Source organism: Callorhinchus milii, unplaced genomic scaffold (genome assembly GCF_018977255.1).
Source record: "Callorhinchus milii isolate IMCB2004 unplaced genomic scaffold, IMCB_Cmil_1.0 Scaffold14, whole genome shotgun sequence".
Lineage (NCBI taxonomy): Eukaryota > Metazoa > Chordata > Chondrichthyes > Chimaeriformes > Callorhinchidae > Callorhinchus > Callorhinchus milii.
In genome coordinates this window covers 7540042-7556835 of record NW_024704755.1, presented here as the reverse complement: position 1 = coordinate 7556835, position 16794 = coordinate 7540042, and the positions used below count along the sequence as shown (strand labels likewise).

General features: G+C 41.1%; 1 protein-coding gene across 1 annotated transcript in view; it reads left to right on the top strand.

The window, feature by feature from the left end:
• The window catches only part of znf536 (zinc finger protein 536), a 104108-nt gene extending 89277 nt beyond the window's left edge, over positions 1 to 14831 (top strand). Inside the window, exon 4 of the mRNA XM_007889383.2 lies at positions 12607 to 14831. Within this exon, the coding sequence (XP_007887574.1) occupies positions 12607 to 12842 (236 nt within the window). The 3' untranslated portion in view covers positions 12843 to 14831. The remainder of the gene's footprint in view (positions 1 to 12606) is intronic.
• The last annotated feature ends 1963 nt before the right edge of the window (positions 14832 to 16794 follow it).

Genomic DNA, 16794 nt, shown 5'->3' with positions numbered 1-16794 from the left:
ACCTCTACCCACTACACACACGCCACAAGGGTTATCACCTCCACAGCACACACAATGATCTCCCGACCCCCCACTCCCAACACACATATTATCCTCCTGAAATACATGCACACAAATGACACAACCAACAACAACAACTTGCATTTCTATAACGCCCTTCATGTGGGGTAATGTCCCAGAGCACTTGACAATGGAAGAGCCTGACACACACACGTCATTACCTAACATATTACCTAAACACACTGCCATCCTATTCTGCTAATGACCCAGGCTTTAAAAGCCAGAACATACGGTGTGCTCCACACACTGTGCTCATTTTACAAGTCACTGCCAGCACTCTCCCCTAGGAACCATTAAGCAAACGTGCTCTGTATTTCTGTTACCCTTCTGGCCATATCGCACAAGCTCTCCAATACACTGTCCTCTGCCCTTATGCTACCCTTCCAAAATTATTTTTGAAAAGTTTCCCATATTACAGTAATGCTTTAAAGTAACATTTTCACTCTCCTCTTCTGACAATGAGCCTGCCATTAGTTCTCTCTGCTTCCAACTGTTGTTGGCTTCTTAAGATCAGCAGCGGGACTGACACAATAACAGTCATAGAATCATCAGTAAGGCTCAACCTGGTACACTGCTCAATCTCCTTTAGCCTCACTCTGCAGCAGGTGCTGCTCAACTGCAGAATAAGAATATAATTTCAACACTGAAGTGTAAGTTACTACACGGTCCTGCCTCGCTTGCACATCTTAAAAGAAAATCACATTTTTTATTGTATTTTTTATGACTCGCTATTAATGTCTTTTGAAAATTTGCTCAGTTTTAACCTAGGAAATGTCCATCAGTGATTTTGAACGCTGTGTGACTTGAAGCACCTCGGTTGGCTTCACGATGATCTCAAGCAAGTTTCCAGCTTGAGATATTGCTGCTTGTTGAAAAGGGGATGAGAGGACTTACAGGGTTTGTGTCAGCTGGTGGGTTTCCCATGTCCTGTGCCTTTGTTGCCCATGTAAATACTCTACACTGATGACTGATTTTTTTTTAAACTCTGCCTCTATAGTGTATATAGAAATACCCGTTAGTTACATCACAATACATTTGATGATTCACCCTGTTTCTCCAGCTCGTTCTAGGGGGAAACAGTCCTTTATGTAAAGTTCCACATTTGTCCAATACATTATCAGGTGACGCACATCAGTTTGTTACTGACTTTAATGTGAAAGTGACCTGAGCATTATAATTGAATGTCTTAGTATCTTAATGGAGTTGTGATTTATGTTTAGTGCATAAGATTCACAACATGATCAATATTTAGTCAGCCATTTGATAGACAGACAGAAAAAAATCTGTCTCATCCTATTTCTCATCCTATCACCCTGTTTTTTTTCTTCCCCGCCTGAACCTTGCAGCTACTGAAAATCCTGATGAGGTCAAACAAACAGATTGACGGTGGCCAGAATGTTGTGCATCGGGAAACCGAAAGAAAACGAACTTGGTTTCTGAAAGGCTTCACGTTTTAGCTTGCAGTAATTGTTTCTTTGTTACATACATTGCACCAGTAATAAGTGGAGAGCAAACAACTCGCTTTCAATCCAATCGCTTGTTCAGTTGGACTAACAAGGAGCAAAAGTCTGATGTTTGCTGACTTACAGAATTAGTTCATGCTTATGTCAAGTCGTGGGTATTAGGCTGAAGGCAAGTGTCCAAATAAAGATATCAACGAGCAGCTGCGAACTTCATCCTTTGTCGTTTCTTACGTCTAGCCAACATGACAGTCTGTCCCAACATATGATACTGCAGTGCTTCAGTCTCAACCGCATCTATTTGTTTTCCAAAGCCTACATATATTACAAGTAACGTAGGGTTAGTCAGGCTGTGTTTTTAAAAAAACAAAAGCAAAAAAATTCACAACGTGATTTCTTTCTGTTCTGGGATAAACTTGTTGATGCAAATCCATGTTTGTATCGGTTTCAGATTTAACTTCACCTTCACCTTAAGATTTGAGCAATTATTCAATGTAGTCGACAACAATTAGCAGGACTCCAAATCCCTGGACTTGCGACAAGGTAGCACTGAACTTGGCTGTCATCTCGCCTATCATTTAGCCCATCTCCACTCAGTGTATGTAGGTGAAAATGTGAAGCTGGAGTAGAGGGAATTGCAGAGCGTCAAGAGGGAATGAGTTAACAAAGCAAGCTTAAATTTATGGTAGGAGTGCGTTGCAATATAAACCAGTATAAGAAGCAGTAGCGAGCAGATCATAGCTGTTAAAATGATGGTAAATCCTTCAATGACCAGAGGGCAGTCATAAGATAAAAAGGCACCTTTCTCTTGCTACATATGAAGGGCACTGAGTCAGTGACAGTGGTGAAATTAGATGTAGCTACAAGCTATCATAATTTTTATGGCACTAGCTTGTTCTTTACTAGAAATGTGGGCTAAGTGAGTTACATGTGATGAATTCTGTAGGAAAGTGTCCAATTCACTGGTGAAGCAGTATTATTACACCGTCTTGTTTACAAATGCCTGTTGACAGCAAGCAGAAGTTCACTGGGCTGGAAAAACAATCGTAATTTTTTTTGGTAAGAAAATATGAATAAAATTTGTGTTTTGTTCCAAACTCCCTCGATCCGCCAACTGCGACGTTTAGTGAAACTAACAGTGTTGCGGTAAAATAGTCACAGTGTAAGTAAGCTCTTGTAAGGTTGGCAAATGAATGCTCTTATTTATGCTTACCTAATACAAATTGGTGCTTGTGTCTCCAGCCTTTCACCTCCGCTCAATCCTTTAGGTCCATATGACTATGGAAAATGAGTTTTCCCAGGAATAGATGGACTGATTGACATCCACAAATCACTCCCGGAGCCTGCTGGCTGATGGTAGTTTCTAAAATATGCAATGTAAGGTCATTTTTGTAAATAATGTTTGCGATGAGATGCCATTAATTATAACTGCAAACTCTCCCGGCTGCTTGTTGCCTAGGGCCGTCAAGACATCTCAGTGTTTTCATCGATTCCTTTGGTTGCGTTGCATTCAAATTTAACTCATCTTCGATTTGCACATTTAACTTTTATGGCCCTTTTTCTGATTCAATCGATTCAATCCAGCAAAAGTTGAATTCAAGGCTGATTTTTAAAAGAATGTACCCGTTCAATGCTGATAATGGCATTGTCATATAATTATTCTATCACAAGTTTGTGTGCAAACCCTTTTAATACGTGTATCGGATTCCTGGTCCTAGCTAACTGAAAGGAACTGTCATTGAAGCTGTGGGTGGTGTTGTGAAGTACTAGGGGAATGTCTGAGGTACCAACTTTCGGATGAAAACTGTGGTTGCGGATGGCCTTCACTTCAAGACAGTGTTAAAGATCCCATAGCACTCTTTGAAGATAGAAAGCAAGGAGTCTCCCCTGATGTCCTGGCCAACAACCCTCCTCCGCCTCCGATTTGTTGTCATTGACAACAAAGCTTTGCTGTGCGCAAATCAGTTACTGCACGTGACGGTCGTTGGCGTAAAGTGCTTCGAGATGTTTTGACGTGCAGATGCTGTAAAAGTGCAAGTTCTTACAGGAGTTGGGTGCGGTAGAGTCCACAAATATTCCGGTATTAAGTTACAATACTATAGTGCTGCTTTGTGAGATTGTATAAAATGGAGCTTGACGCCACATTACTGAGGATTTGTCAGTTACACCAAGTTGAGCAGATGTGAAGGCTGTAACAATCGAACCACCAAGTTGGATTGGGCTGTGTTGCTAGTGGCTGCTTAATGGGCTTAACTTCCAGCTCTGTGTCGGACAACCTTTCCTGTTGGTAATGTTTGTTTACGTGACCTTTCGTACTCCAGAAATTGCATGCATCTCAATTGGCTGTCTTATTACCGCAATGTACCTGGATCCATGTAAATTATTAGTTAACACAACAACCTTGTACTCTACAGTGTTTTCATTGAATGTAACCTTGCTTAATTATTCAAATGACATACAGCAACACATTGGAACAGCAGCTGGGTTTTGTTATATAATCACGTGCGGAGTCCAGCCCTTGGGTCATGTTGTTTGAGATCGAGTTAATCTGAATTCACCCCCCCACCCCTCCAAAGTTGCAAAATAATATGCATTACAAAAAGTATGTAATTTGCATTACAAACATGAACCATTACAGCCTCTTAATACAACCAATGATTATTGTTCGTAATTAGTTCACCATAAAATCTCTAATTCCCAGAGGCACTTTTAATTATTCATATAAACTACGGACCTACTGGGTCAGTCAGTTTTCTATTTTAAAATCCTTTCTGTAGTCCTTGGGTGGAATTTTCCTCGGTACAAGAATATATAATAATAATAATAATCCTTGCATTTGATATAGTGCCTTATCACATCTTTGAGGCGTCTCAAAGCACTTCACAGAATAGACTGCAAAGTGAATTGACTGTATATTTTGTGGGTGAAACGTGGCAGCCAATTGTGCACAGCAGTGTCCCACCAACAGTCATGGATTGAGTGACTAAATTATTATTCTTTTTTGAGGGATTATTACCCCCGGTAAAGCGATCTGCCAATCGACTAACAACCGGGTTCCTACTTACTACTTGCGAGGCGAGTACTCTAATCACTAAACTGCAGAAATCCACAAGAATGTGTTTGTGAACTGACCAGCACGCTTTATTTTGGGAGGAGTGTATGAACGGTTACAAATTGCACACTTCTGTCATGATGCTATCGATGAACTACATACCATGAATAGGCGTAGGCATGTGCACACCCTACTTAGAATACCCCACCTGCTTCTTTGCTCCAAGCAAGTTTGGAGCAAACCAAAGTTAATTCTGAAGCAGAATATGGGCGAATTGTTCTTCCTTCCTGTTCTTAAAAATAATTGAAGTAAGCCTTTTCCCGAAATGGTGGAATGTGTGGCAAAGACTCTGTGCAAAGGAAATTTTGCTTACCCCAACCGTAAAACGATTGACCAATAAATGAACTGAAGTGGTAACTGGAGAGATACTGAATTCACAGGTAGTTGCTCTCTCTCTCTCTCTTTCTTTCTTGGATGTGGGTCTCTCACTGTGCGTTTACTGAACCACTGCAGAGTGAAAGGAGGGAAAAGGGCCACCAGACAAGAGAAAAGTTAGCAAGAGAACCTACTTCCACTTCACTCAGCAGTCAACTCCAGAGAATAAACAGTTGGCTAGAAGTTTATCAAAAACTTTCTTTATCAGATACTATAGCATAGGAGGATCTAATGATCAGAGAGGGTAGAATATCTAAAATATTCACATGTAGCAACTTGTGAATGGTATTAAATGTTTCTTTACAATGACGTGTTATTGCCAACACCATTGAACTTGTGTGTTGTGTTCCTTTCTATAATGATCCTCTGGTAAAAGAGCAGCTTTTAATCCAGCAGAACGGTCACTTCCTGCATTGTGCTGAGACTGTGTATTTTCTCTTCTTGTAAAAACCTCTTCTCCCTGTCATTCAAAGCATTGTTTTGCGACCGCATTGAAGCTGCGATGAAAGGTATGAACCCATGTGACAAAGATTGCAAAATAAAAAAAAACCTCACCGATAAAAATAGCAAAATATATAAAATGTGTTATTTGTTTTAAAAACAAATCAAAGCCTTCTGGGAATTTTCTGATCTCTGTAGAAACTTTCTAAGCTTTTGTGCTTATGACCCTTCAAAATCGCCTGTGTTTTAGCCTTGTAATGCACACTCAGCCATCTTTTGTTCTCTACGAGATAGGGTATAATGGTTCACAATAGCACACTTGTATTACCCTAGTATCTATCCCTCTGATGCTATAGCATGTGCTTGTTTATGCCACCACACCATTATCTTACTAATGGATTTGGTCTTGTCAGTACCATCAATAAGCACCATTTTACAGCTTATAAAAGGAACACACTTAATGGCTGTACAATAATACCGTTGCAGGGTACAAGTGCCTTGTGTAAACTAGGAGAGAACGTATCTAAATCTCATCAATTTCATCTTACCAGCTGTCTGTTATTCTATGTAAAATTTAGAGATACTTTGATCCATGGAGTATAAAATATATGAATATTCGGAGGCTCAGTGAGTACACACCACACACATACTGCGGTCACCTCAATAGAAGATTGTGAGTATAATATACTCTAAATAGCGATTTATCTTGGAATAATAATGTATGTGTGCAGACTGAGCACCTTAATTAAACCTGAGATGAACATCAACATCTCCCTTGTGCTTGGTGAAGAGACCTTTGCAAGGTAGTTGCAAGGTACCGTCCACCTTGGATCACCTTGAGGTCCAAGCCTAAAATCATGTACAAGACACCATCTGCTGAACCAGATCCTCATGCAAGCGGCTTTAGCAAAATGAGCCCAACACTGCCTCCGAGCGACCTTCCAGGACCAGCGAGATCTCCTCACTTCCTAAGCTTCTTCTGTTTACAGCTTGGGCCTGGATCTCACATGTGGGCTGCTGATAATGTATCCTCTGCATGCTTAGGAGCTATTTGGAAGAGCGTCTTATAAGCCACAACCTTAACCTGCATTATGACTGCTGGATGAAGAGGCAAAGAAGACTCGAGTACTTCTGTCCTTCTCAGCACGGTCTCAAAAGCATCGTTTCCAAGATAACTCTGGTATCCACTGGATTCATTAGAAATTGATACAAAGCGTGCCCTCTGTATCTTCCAACCAATATCTTTGAGGGCCTCCCTTGAGCCACGCAGAGCCATAATACCGCACTTTGTATACATTCACTGCCAGGCATGTGATGAATCTTATTCCGACTGGGTAAAGAGTATTAACCCTGCAGATGGTGACCCCCGAGTGAACTTGCTCCTCGCTCAATTATTCAGCATATTTAGTTTTCATCAGTGCCATTTCCACCACCGCCACAAGGTGGTGCAAAAGACCACCTGTAAAAAGATGGACTGTGCCTTTGCACAGTGAAGATTGGATGTGATTTAAATCGGAGCAAAAATGATCTGCAAATGTGTTCCAAACGTTTTATTATGTATTTTTACATATTAGTGCATTGTATAGTATAGTGCATTCATCACCCATGGATGCTTTTGAAGGCATGTCCCATCGCATTACATTTGGTCCCTGACATAAAAAAATGTCTTTTTAACTGCATTAGAGTCAGTTCCCATCAGATAGCTGAGTGCCTGATACTAATAGTGTTAAAAAAAACTTACCACAAGCCCGCATAAAATTACCAGGTAAATGCAACACTTAAGTTCTACAGAACAGTGTCTCTATTAAGAGGTTTGCAATGTTTTGCAATGCTTTTTTGGATGTAGGATGGGGAGCAATTATGCAGTAAATAGTCGTGGACTGTCCACATTTAAACAGTGTTTGTGCAGGGCTGAGCAGACCTTGAGAACTGCCTTCTCTTCCTAGTCTAGGAATCCAACTCATTGTAGTGTGTTTTTTTAAGTTGACGGGACGAGATGGGTGGGTGGTGGTGGTTGTTGGCGGGTGGGGGATAAGAGAGAGGAACAGAGGGGTGAGGAGATGAGGAGAGATCATGAAAATCAGGCCCATTTATACACTTCTGAAAACGCTGAGCACAGGGTTTAGTTTTCTGCCCCAAAATTGTTTAGTCAACCGAATGCATTCTGTGAGAATCGTCTTGTCTACAGTTTCCGGTTAATATTGAACGGGAAAGCGTAACCTGAAGAAGCGTGGTGCTCCCTGCAGATGGCACTGTAAGAGAAACCACAACAGCCGCCCCCCCCTCCACCACTCCCTCCATCCCTCCATCCCTCCCTCCCATCTGCAGCGAGGCTTGTGCAGAAGAAGGAATACATAGTACCGCACTCACTTTACTTGGCACCGATCATGAATACTGACATTAAAACTACAGACCCAATATAGTGCTGATAAAATTGTGAAAAAGTGTTCTTTACAAGCAGCCTGCCACAATTGCATATTCTTCCAGTATGAGCACGAGATGACGGCTGAGGTTCTGTTTTTTGCCCTACTGAGATAATTGAGGATCATAATGGTGGGAAAAGACTGCAGTCATCACTCGCTGCCTGTCAGGTATCAGTACTCATCTCCCTGTCATCTGTCACCATTGAAGCACTGTGTCATCTTTACTCAGCCTTCAGAGCTGCTGTTTTTCATCGTGTTCATTATCTTCTGCACAGACCAACCCCCCTTTTGTAAATGCATCTTTTTGCGACTCTCAATCTTCTGATTATGAATCGATGATCATGTGGTGTAAGAGAGATAGATGGCTTTTAGCTCCATCTTGTCTCCTCTAATTGTAAAATATTAGTTACATTAGACTCTGCCTTTTGATTAATGGAACTTATTTGTAGTGGCCTCTCCAAGCCCCCTCCCTACACCCAAAGTCCTCCACTGACTTTCGAGAATGGAGTGATTTCAATTAAAGCAGACAAATAAGCCCTTCAGTCTGGAGATAGCTAAGCTATATGTATTGAATCCACAGGGTCCACAAAGTGGCTGTTGATTTTTTTTATATATATATACAGCAGAATTTTAGTGGCTCGATGGACGCAAGTGATTTAATGGTTGCAAGTATAAATATAATAGCAAATCTAATGAAGATCCACTATTTTTGCAACCTCATATCCCCTCAAAAATGTTTAGAACTTTTTCTTTTTGCTTTTGGAGCCGAATATTATATTGAAGGAAAAAGCTAGCGTGCTGAGGTCTCACACTCTTGTTGGTTCCGGTTACAAAAAATCTGCGGACTGCCATAGTGTCGAGGTTTTACACGTTGAGCAGTGCGGGTGGGGGGGAGATGAGTTAAAGAGGTGAAACGATCGGGTCGGAATTGTATTCTGGAGTTCTAGAGAAGATTTCAATTCACCCAATGTTTTGTTCGTGCTACGAGTGACGTTCAACTTGAAAGGTGAGAATCTCGTCATCGACAATGCGGCCCTTTTTTTGTGCTGCTTTACTCTGCCCTGAGCGGGCAGGATGAAAGCGTTTCTCTGAACGCAACAGAGAGCGTTTAGAGCGGCAGCAATGCAGCCTCTGCAGGGGTGCTCAAAACGTCACAAAAACTGGTTAGTGGAATCGGTGTCGCAGGGTTTCAGTGCGTGTGTGACGACTGCACAGGTGGCACCTTTGATCTTGGTACATCGCTTTGCTTCTTGTGTTATTGAGGGAAACGCGTCACACATTACCGCTTTCACCTTCCCAAGCGCACCGAGACGTGAAAAACGTTACCCTAAATTCATCATTTATTTTGAGGGACGATTTTTTTTNACGCCCACACGCACAAACACACGCAAATAAAACACATTGCTCACCGACCAAAAGATGTCCATTGGCAAACGTGTGTGTCATCATTCCGCCTTGCAGCCTTTCACAGGCCAAATGCACAGAGATTCTGCTAGCATCTCTCCTCCTCGTCTCTCATTCACACACACACACACACACACACAACCAAATCCCATTGTTGTAAGGAATGGGTCACAGAGGTGATGCGGGGAAGGGCCAGTGGTTAAATGGTTAAGTGAATCTGATGCAAAGCTGGGTGTATAAAATGGTCTAAAGCCTGCTGCTTTTTAGCTGGAGTTTTTTTTCCCGGCTTTCCTGAAGATAGAATTACTGTCTGTAAGCAGCTGAAAGTCATTAGTGGCTCTGCAGTCTGTCAGGTGCTGTTGAAAATCTGCTGAAGCTGACTGGGTTCCTGTGCCGAGTGCTGCGAATTTGTCATGTGCTGATGAGCAGTTATAATAATATATGAGCAAATCAGAAGCATTCTGCAAATTAATCAAAAAAAAAAATTTTTCTTCCTCATCTCTGGGCGAGCTGCTTTTTTTGTGTGTGTGTGTGTGTGTGTGTGTGTGTTAGCAGTGAGAGACGTAGGCAGAGCAGTCTTACTCACAGATGGCAGTGTTGGCATCAGATGGAATTTATATAACCATCATTCTGACTTCCTGCCAAAGTAGCCTGAGAGACACAGGGGAAATTGTGTGAGGGCAGTCATGTGGTTTGACGAAGGTTGTTGCGGTAAGTTTTTTTAGGGGGAAAATCTTCGGCTTCTTCTCTGCCTGCTCCTGTTGTTTTTCGCCTGAAGGAACATAATCCTTACTCTGTTGTGCCACGGGCCAAATGCAGTACATGGTTTTTTTTGTGAATGTGTTGCACTACTGAAACAGTGTTTCCCAGCTGTTTGAACTCCTGGCACAGAGAACCATATGACTTCATGTCCTCGCTCTCGCCTTACAAGGATTGGAGGAGGGAAGGTTCAAAAGGTTGTTGCTGTTACACGCTGTAGGGCGGTGGGGGTTTGCTGCTCAGGAAGTGATACTCTGCTCATTCACTTTCACTGTTCTCTTTGGATCCACTGCTGGGAATTTCAGAGGTGGGTGGGAGGGGGAGGAGGTGGAACTGAGACAAGCCATGAAGTGCTGCAGGACAAGAAATACTTTGTTTTGTAAAAGGAACCCCCAGGAGGGCATCGCAACCAACACATTAACAACCACCCTCCCTTCACGCCGCCCCCAACCCCCCCACACACAGACACATACACACACACACGACTCCAAACATCGTTTCACTTAATTCAGTTGCTGTGTTATGTGTTAAAAATTGCACAGGACATGGGGGGTGGGGGGGGGGCAGGCAGCATTAAAAGCGATCGCTTTGTATTGGGGGGCATATTTTTTCACTGATATTTTGATTGACAATTTCCTTTAGCAACAGGACCCCCCCCCAAGATTCAAAGCCAAACCGGGCCAAGTTTTGTTGAGTCTAAAACCGAGAAGACGTGGAAAATATGGGATTGCATGTGTATTTTTCTTCCCAATTCCCCACATTTTCAAGGGAATTCCATTTGGGTTCCGGCCACACAGGTTGGAAAAATCTCTTTTTTGTTTAACCAAAGCCCCACCAAAATATAGGAAAATGTATTCTTAGCAGCACTTTTTTTGGGGGGAGTGGTGGAGTTGAAGAAATAAATGAAAAGATGAAGAATTCAGCTACATTACATAAAAGAGCATCAGTTGACTGCAGTGTTTTGTATAAGGAGCTGCCCATTTGTTTTGGTTCACATGACTGCAGTGGAGTAAGTGGATTAGACTAAAACTTTACCATGCTTCATTGCAGCTGGTAGCAGACATCTGTCATTTCTCAGCTACAGCTTCAGTATCAACGCACAAACGCAGCAAAGTCTGACACCTTTCATTTTGCACAGCCTCTTATAGAATAATGCAACGAAGAGACAAGTTTACTTTGTATTTCAAAGAAAGGCTTTCACTCAGATCTGCATCACCGTGACATTAAAGGGAAGGCAACTTCAAAAATCCAAACTTGTATTTATTTTCCTTTAGTTTGTATTTTTTTCATTAAAAGAAAAGCAGCAAGGATTTTTTTTAACGTGGAATTTTCATACAATTAAAAAATATGATAGACATAAAATAGGCTACAGGCAGAGAGTGCTGACAATGATAAATATATGACTGGATGGTACTGCTTGTTCCCATCATATGTCTGTAGTGTTCAGATAGAAATGTAGGCATTCTCCAAATATTGTACAATCTATCTTATTTTGTTAATATGGCCATCAGCACCGTAAATATGATTCTTCATCTTTGATATATCGCTATTCCCGTGTTAAATTATCTGCACATTTTTTTCCCAAAGAAAGATAGATAGCGGCTGTTCTGTTTGCTCTTTGCCAATGTCATTGTCTCCATATAAAGTGTGGGGGGCGAAAAGCACAGTTCATTTAACAGTATTCAGGGTATTGAAAGTGATTGTGTATGTGTGTTTGTGTGACTGAAAATCTTATTTGTCCTTATCTTCAGTTTTTGTTTTTAATTTTTCCAACCACTCCCACCCCAAAAAAAATCATTGATTTATATTGATTTTTTCCCCCTCTGAAAGTAAAGGGTTAATTGCAGCTTAAATTAGACCAAGAAAATAGCATTTTGCCGTTACCCAAGTCCGTGTTACATTGAAAGCAATGTTACAAAGCAGCATTCTGTTAGTTTTCACCGTAAAGTGCATGAGACCTCTATTTATTTTTATAGCTTAGCCGTATTAACCCAGACCTCACTAATAAGTACACGGGCACTGGTGACACAACAATTGCTGCAAGACAAATAATGTAAATGAAAAGTGGTATTTCTGCGGTGTGTACCAGTGCAGAACAGAAATGTGAAATAAACCAGACCATGACAGTATCACATCGTGCTTTGTTCAGTCAGGGTTCATTTACAATATGAACAAACCTTTCCTTTCTGCCTGGTACATCTGTTGTAAACATTTACAGTGTTTTATTTTGCCCTCTGTCTTGCGGCTCTCCTGAATTTGCTCTCGAAATGTGATGAAAATTGAGACTTGCAGTTGTGCCACTCTGGGGTGTAATATTGAATAGTCTCTTCCGGTTTCCTTTGAGCCACACCTTTGAATGGTACTGGGTTGGTTACTGTCACTATACTTTTCACATGGTTATTTCTTTCCAGCTGCAGAGTCTTGAGAATGGACTGAAGTACGAATGGCTTGTTTGTTTCATCAAAAATAAATTGGAATTGAGAGAATGCCTATATCTTGGCATAATTGACGTATTTCTTAAAGGAGAAAACCTGGCCCATTAACCAGATTCCTCTGTTTCCCTCCTCTACAGGTCAGAGGCCTTTCCAGTGCAGATATTGCCCATACAGTGCCTCTCAGAAGGGGAACCTGAAGACCCATGTTCTGTGCGTGCATCGCATGCCTTTCGACAACAGCCAGTACCCAGATCGCAGGTTCAAGCGCTCAAGAGTTGAAGCGGAGACTCCTGGGATTTCAGAGGAAGCAAGTCTTGAGAAACCAGGGAGCTCGTGTGAACTGCCAATGGAAACAAGTCAGGCCCAAGATTAACGCAGCGGAACAAAATAAATACTTGCAATATTAATTTCTACACAGCTTTTTTTGATACGCATTCGGAATGAGCAAACCTTTATGGCATTCCAAGGAAAGAAAGTGTGGACTATTAATAAATAACACCCGGATATTGTGATTGACAATATAGAATATATATGGGAAAAGCAACAGTCCTCCCAAATGGCTGTCAAACTGTTACCTAGCAACAAGTCCTTCCAAATATCACAGGTGGGTGGGAGGGCAAAGTGGGTTGCCAAAGGTGGGGAAGAGGTCATCAATTACTTAAAAGCCGGACATGTAAAAGTTTAGAGTGGTCTTTGTCCAAAAATAATGCTCTTAACCGAAAAATGATACCATCTAAATGATTTAGCATTGCCTTGAAGATCTCGGGCTGTGTTTTCAGTGTTGAAAACACCTTTATAACATGACACCAGCTGCTGTCATTCGCTTAGCATAGTAATGAGATGTGTTGGTAGACTGCCATGGTGCCAGTCTGACTGGAGCTGTCATTGCAGAAAAAAATCAATTCAAGTAGTGTCGCAACTGCACTATAGAAGAAATCTTAGACGGCCCATGAACTAGGGTCAGTAGTGACCTACACTAAAGTGGGTCGGATAATAACGTTTTCACATTTCCTTTCCAATTCAGAGCTGAATGCATCAATTGAAGAGGAACCCCAGTAGAAATAAGACACAATGCAAAGGCGCTAAGTCATTTTTCCGTGATTCATTTATGCTGTTGAGGGAGGAAAGCATTTTTTTTCTTTACGTGTACGTATGTAATAAAAGGATAATTTTCTTCTGCGGACAAGGAGCTTATCAATATTCAAGTTGGAGACAAGTATGTGTGTGGGAGGGGGATGTTGTGGTGGGGGGGAGGGTATCAGCAAACACTGAAAGATGTTAAGTTGGACAGTAGAGGGCACTAGCAGGAAGTGGGATATTTGTAGCAAAAGATCAAGGTTTTTTACTTCAATGAGAATCCCCATGAGCAACAATTTGTTAAGGTTTTCTAAGGATAAAAGATACAGAAATGGGGTGGGGGTGGTGGGGTATCTCCTGAAATGAAAATAGCAGTAAAATGATCCACAGTTTCCTGCTCTGTATTAACAAATACTGTTAATAGTGTAAGTCTTTTTTCCTTTGTTTTTGTAAAACGGAAACAATGGAATTTGTGGTGTATTTTTATGAATATTAGCTTTTGTACAATTCGGAGTCTCCAGAGATTAATTTTACCGTGAGTATAGGAAGCTTTGGAGGAAGTAGAGGGTTGTGATGAATGATGAGGTTATAAAACACTCTAGAAAAATAATGTATGAAGGTTTTCGAGTAACGCAAAAATCAGTATCAAGTCCTTCAAAAAATCAAACATGCTTTACAGCCTTTTATCTTATTTCATTTGTCAAAAGCAAAAAAAAAACGGTGCTTTTTTTCTTCCGATAGTAGACAAGTGTTAATGTCTTCTAAAAAGAAAAGTTGGACTTAAAAAGTCAAATAGTGTTCCATGTAGGCTGGGAGCAGAAAGTAAATCCCAGGGCCTTAAAAAGTTCTGCTCTGCCTAAAAGCAGTTTACAATAATCAGAAACTGCAATGTATGACTTGTAAATATTAAAGGAAAAGCTTAGTGCTAAACCTGAGGTAAGAAAGCATCTCAGGCTAGGAGGGAAGCAAGGTTTGCATATGCTGGCTGCTGGGAAGTCAATCAACCTAAGCCACAATTGAGTCGAGGTCATTGTTCAACTAGGACCTATCTGCCGTATAGCAAGCTGGTTTTATTGTTTTCTAGTATAGTTCTCACTGCCTTACTTAAACCCAGATGATAAACTTAATGCAACTTGTTTCGAAAGATCCCCCGTAAGGGATCGAGATGTTATTAAACATTTCTGAACGACTGTAGTAAGCTTTAGGATATTAACTGCACTACTGTGTTTGGTGACTGTGTCAGTCGCTTGCTTTTGTGTGTGTGTGTGTATGTATGTATGTATGTATGTATGTATGTGTGTGCGTGGTGTGTGTGTGTATGTATGTATGTGTGTGTGCGCGCCACCTACAATATCTTAGCAAACACATTCCATTCTTGCACTTTTGAAATCTTTCAGTATTCTTCTGTGTCTTTGAGCATTTCGGATGACAGGCAATAATTCTGTTTGTGACACTGGAAACATTTCCCTTTCTGTGATGTGTGCGTTGATTCCATTTGGTCAGGTGCTACTGTTTCTGCCCCCCCACCCCCCCTTTTTTCCTCCCTCTGACGTAGACCTTTCCACAACATTTGTAACTTGTAATACAAACAAGTGACAGCAGCAGTGATACATTGTCAGATTCTGAATAACATCATGCTTCACAAACCTAAACATGTCAACATTTCTCTGTACTTCTGTAGTGTGTGAAACTGGTCATGATATTGTCTACATTCCTAAATGAAGGAGTTTCTATCTTGGAGGAGATCTGAGATCAATAGAGTAGAGGATTTTGTTGCCTTGCTTGTAACAAGTAGATGACTTTGTATTTAAAGTTTATTCTTGGTCATTATTTATTATACATCAGTTGACAGAACTTTATTCTGGTATAGAAGTATAAAAGTTGTTTTTCAGCGATGACTATTTTCTTTCCGCTGTTAGAAGCAAGATGTCTTTGAAGCAGTACAGTTTTATCCAGTGTTTTACGCAATAAAACCTCTACCTCTGAAAGAGATGCTTTCTTCTTGTTCTTATTTTATAGCAGTGATTCTAAAAATTTATCATCTGTGTTACTTGCCTTAGTAATTCAGCAGCATCCGCACTGCTTAGTGTCCTGACTCAGGGAGCTTTCACAGAATATTTAAATCCTCATAATTCTGAAAGTCAGAGTGGTAAGCATTTCCACTCAGAAGCACGATGCCCAGTTCTGTGAGTTTTCCTTTTTATAATATATGATGCAAATTTCCACCATCTCATGACACATAAGATTGAGTTGAAATCTAGATAAATGCAATATAAAAATTAATTCACTTGCGGCACACCGTTCTCTGAAAATGAGCTATAAGCAGCCATGTCGGGCTCAATGCGGCATCAAGAGGCTTTGTCGCCTTTGGTAAGTGCACCAGTAGATTGTCAAATATTTAATGATCTTTCATTGACCGTAATGGGTCTTCTGGGGATCTACATTTTGCAAGAAGCGATTCAACAAAAGATGGTCAGAAGATAATTAACGGCTGGAAAGGGTCAGCGGGAAAGTTGTATGAGTCCAGACACTGGACTCATTTAATGAATAGATGTAAAGGGAAGTGTAAGAGGGTAGATATTCTGAACGGATGAGCTCAAATGGGCTAAACGGCTTTCTTCTTCTGAACTGTGATTGTGATTGTGTCGCGCAATATATAGAGGTGAAAAGAAATGGGATGAGATGGGTTCAATGTCACAGCCCCCATGCGTGCAGGTTGCCTATTTCAGCCTGACTGTCACTGGGAGGCAGCAGATACAAGTGCTGTGCTATCTATGCTACAGTGCAGGGAGACAGTGAGCAAATGCAGGCCACGCTTGCACACTTTCAAGCAGCCACAAACCATGAACAGTCAGTCCCCTTCTGTCCTTTCATCTGAAGAATGGTGGGTGGTGCAAAGAGAATCTGAAAGAGAAAACTAAAATAAAAAGCTGCTTACGCATTTGCTCCACCGCCCCATCTAGATTTCCCACCTGGATCAGGAAGTTTACAACAACAGCAGCTTGCATTTATATAGCACCCTTCACGCAGAGTAGTGTCCCGGAGCACTTTGAAATAAGTTTGGGGTTTAACTCTCCGAGTTGTCCACGGAAGTCAATTTCTTTTAAACTGATTTCTTCTTTCCTGAATTACTTAGGTTGAAAGGTGTCTTTAGCAGCATTTTGCTCATTTGGTAATTTTCTCATTTCATTACAGGAAACTGTAAAACTATTTTACCTTGGATACTTCAGGACCAGGCACCATATTAT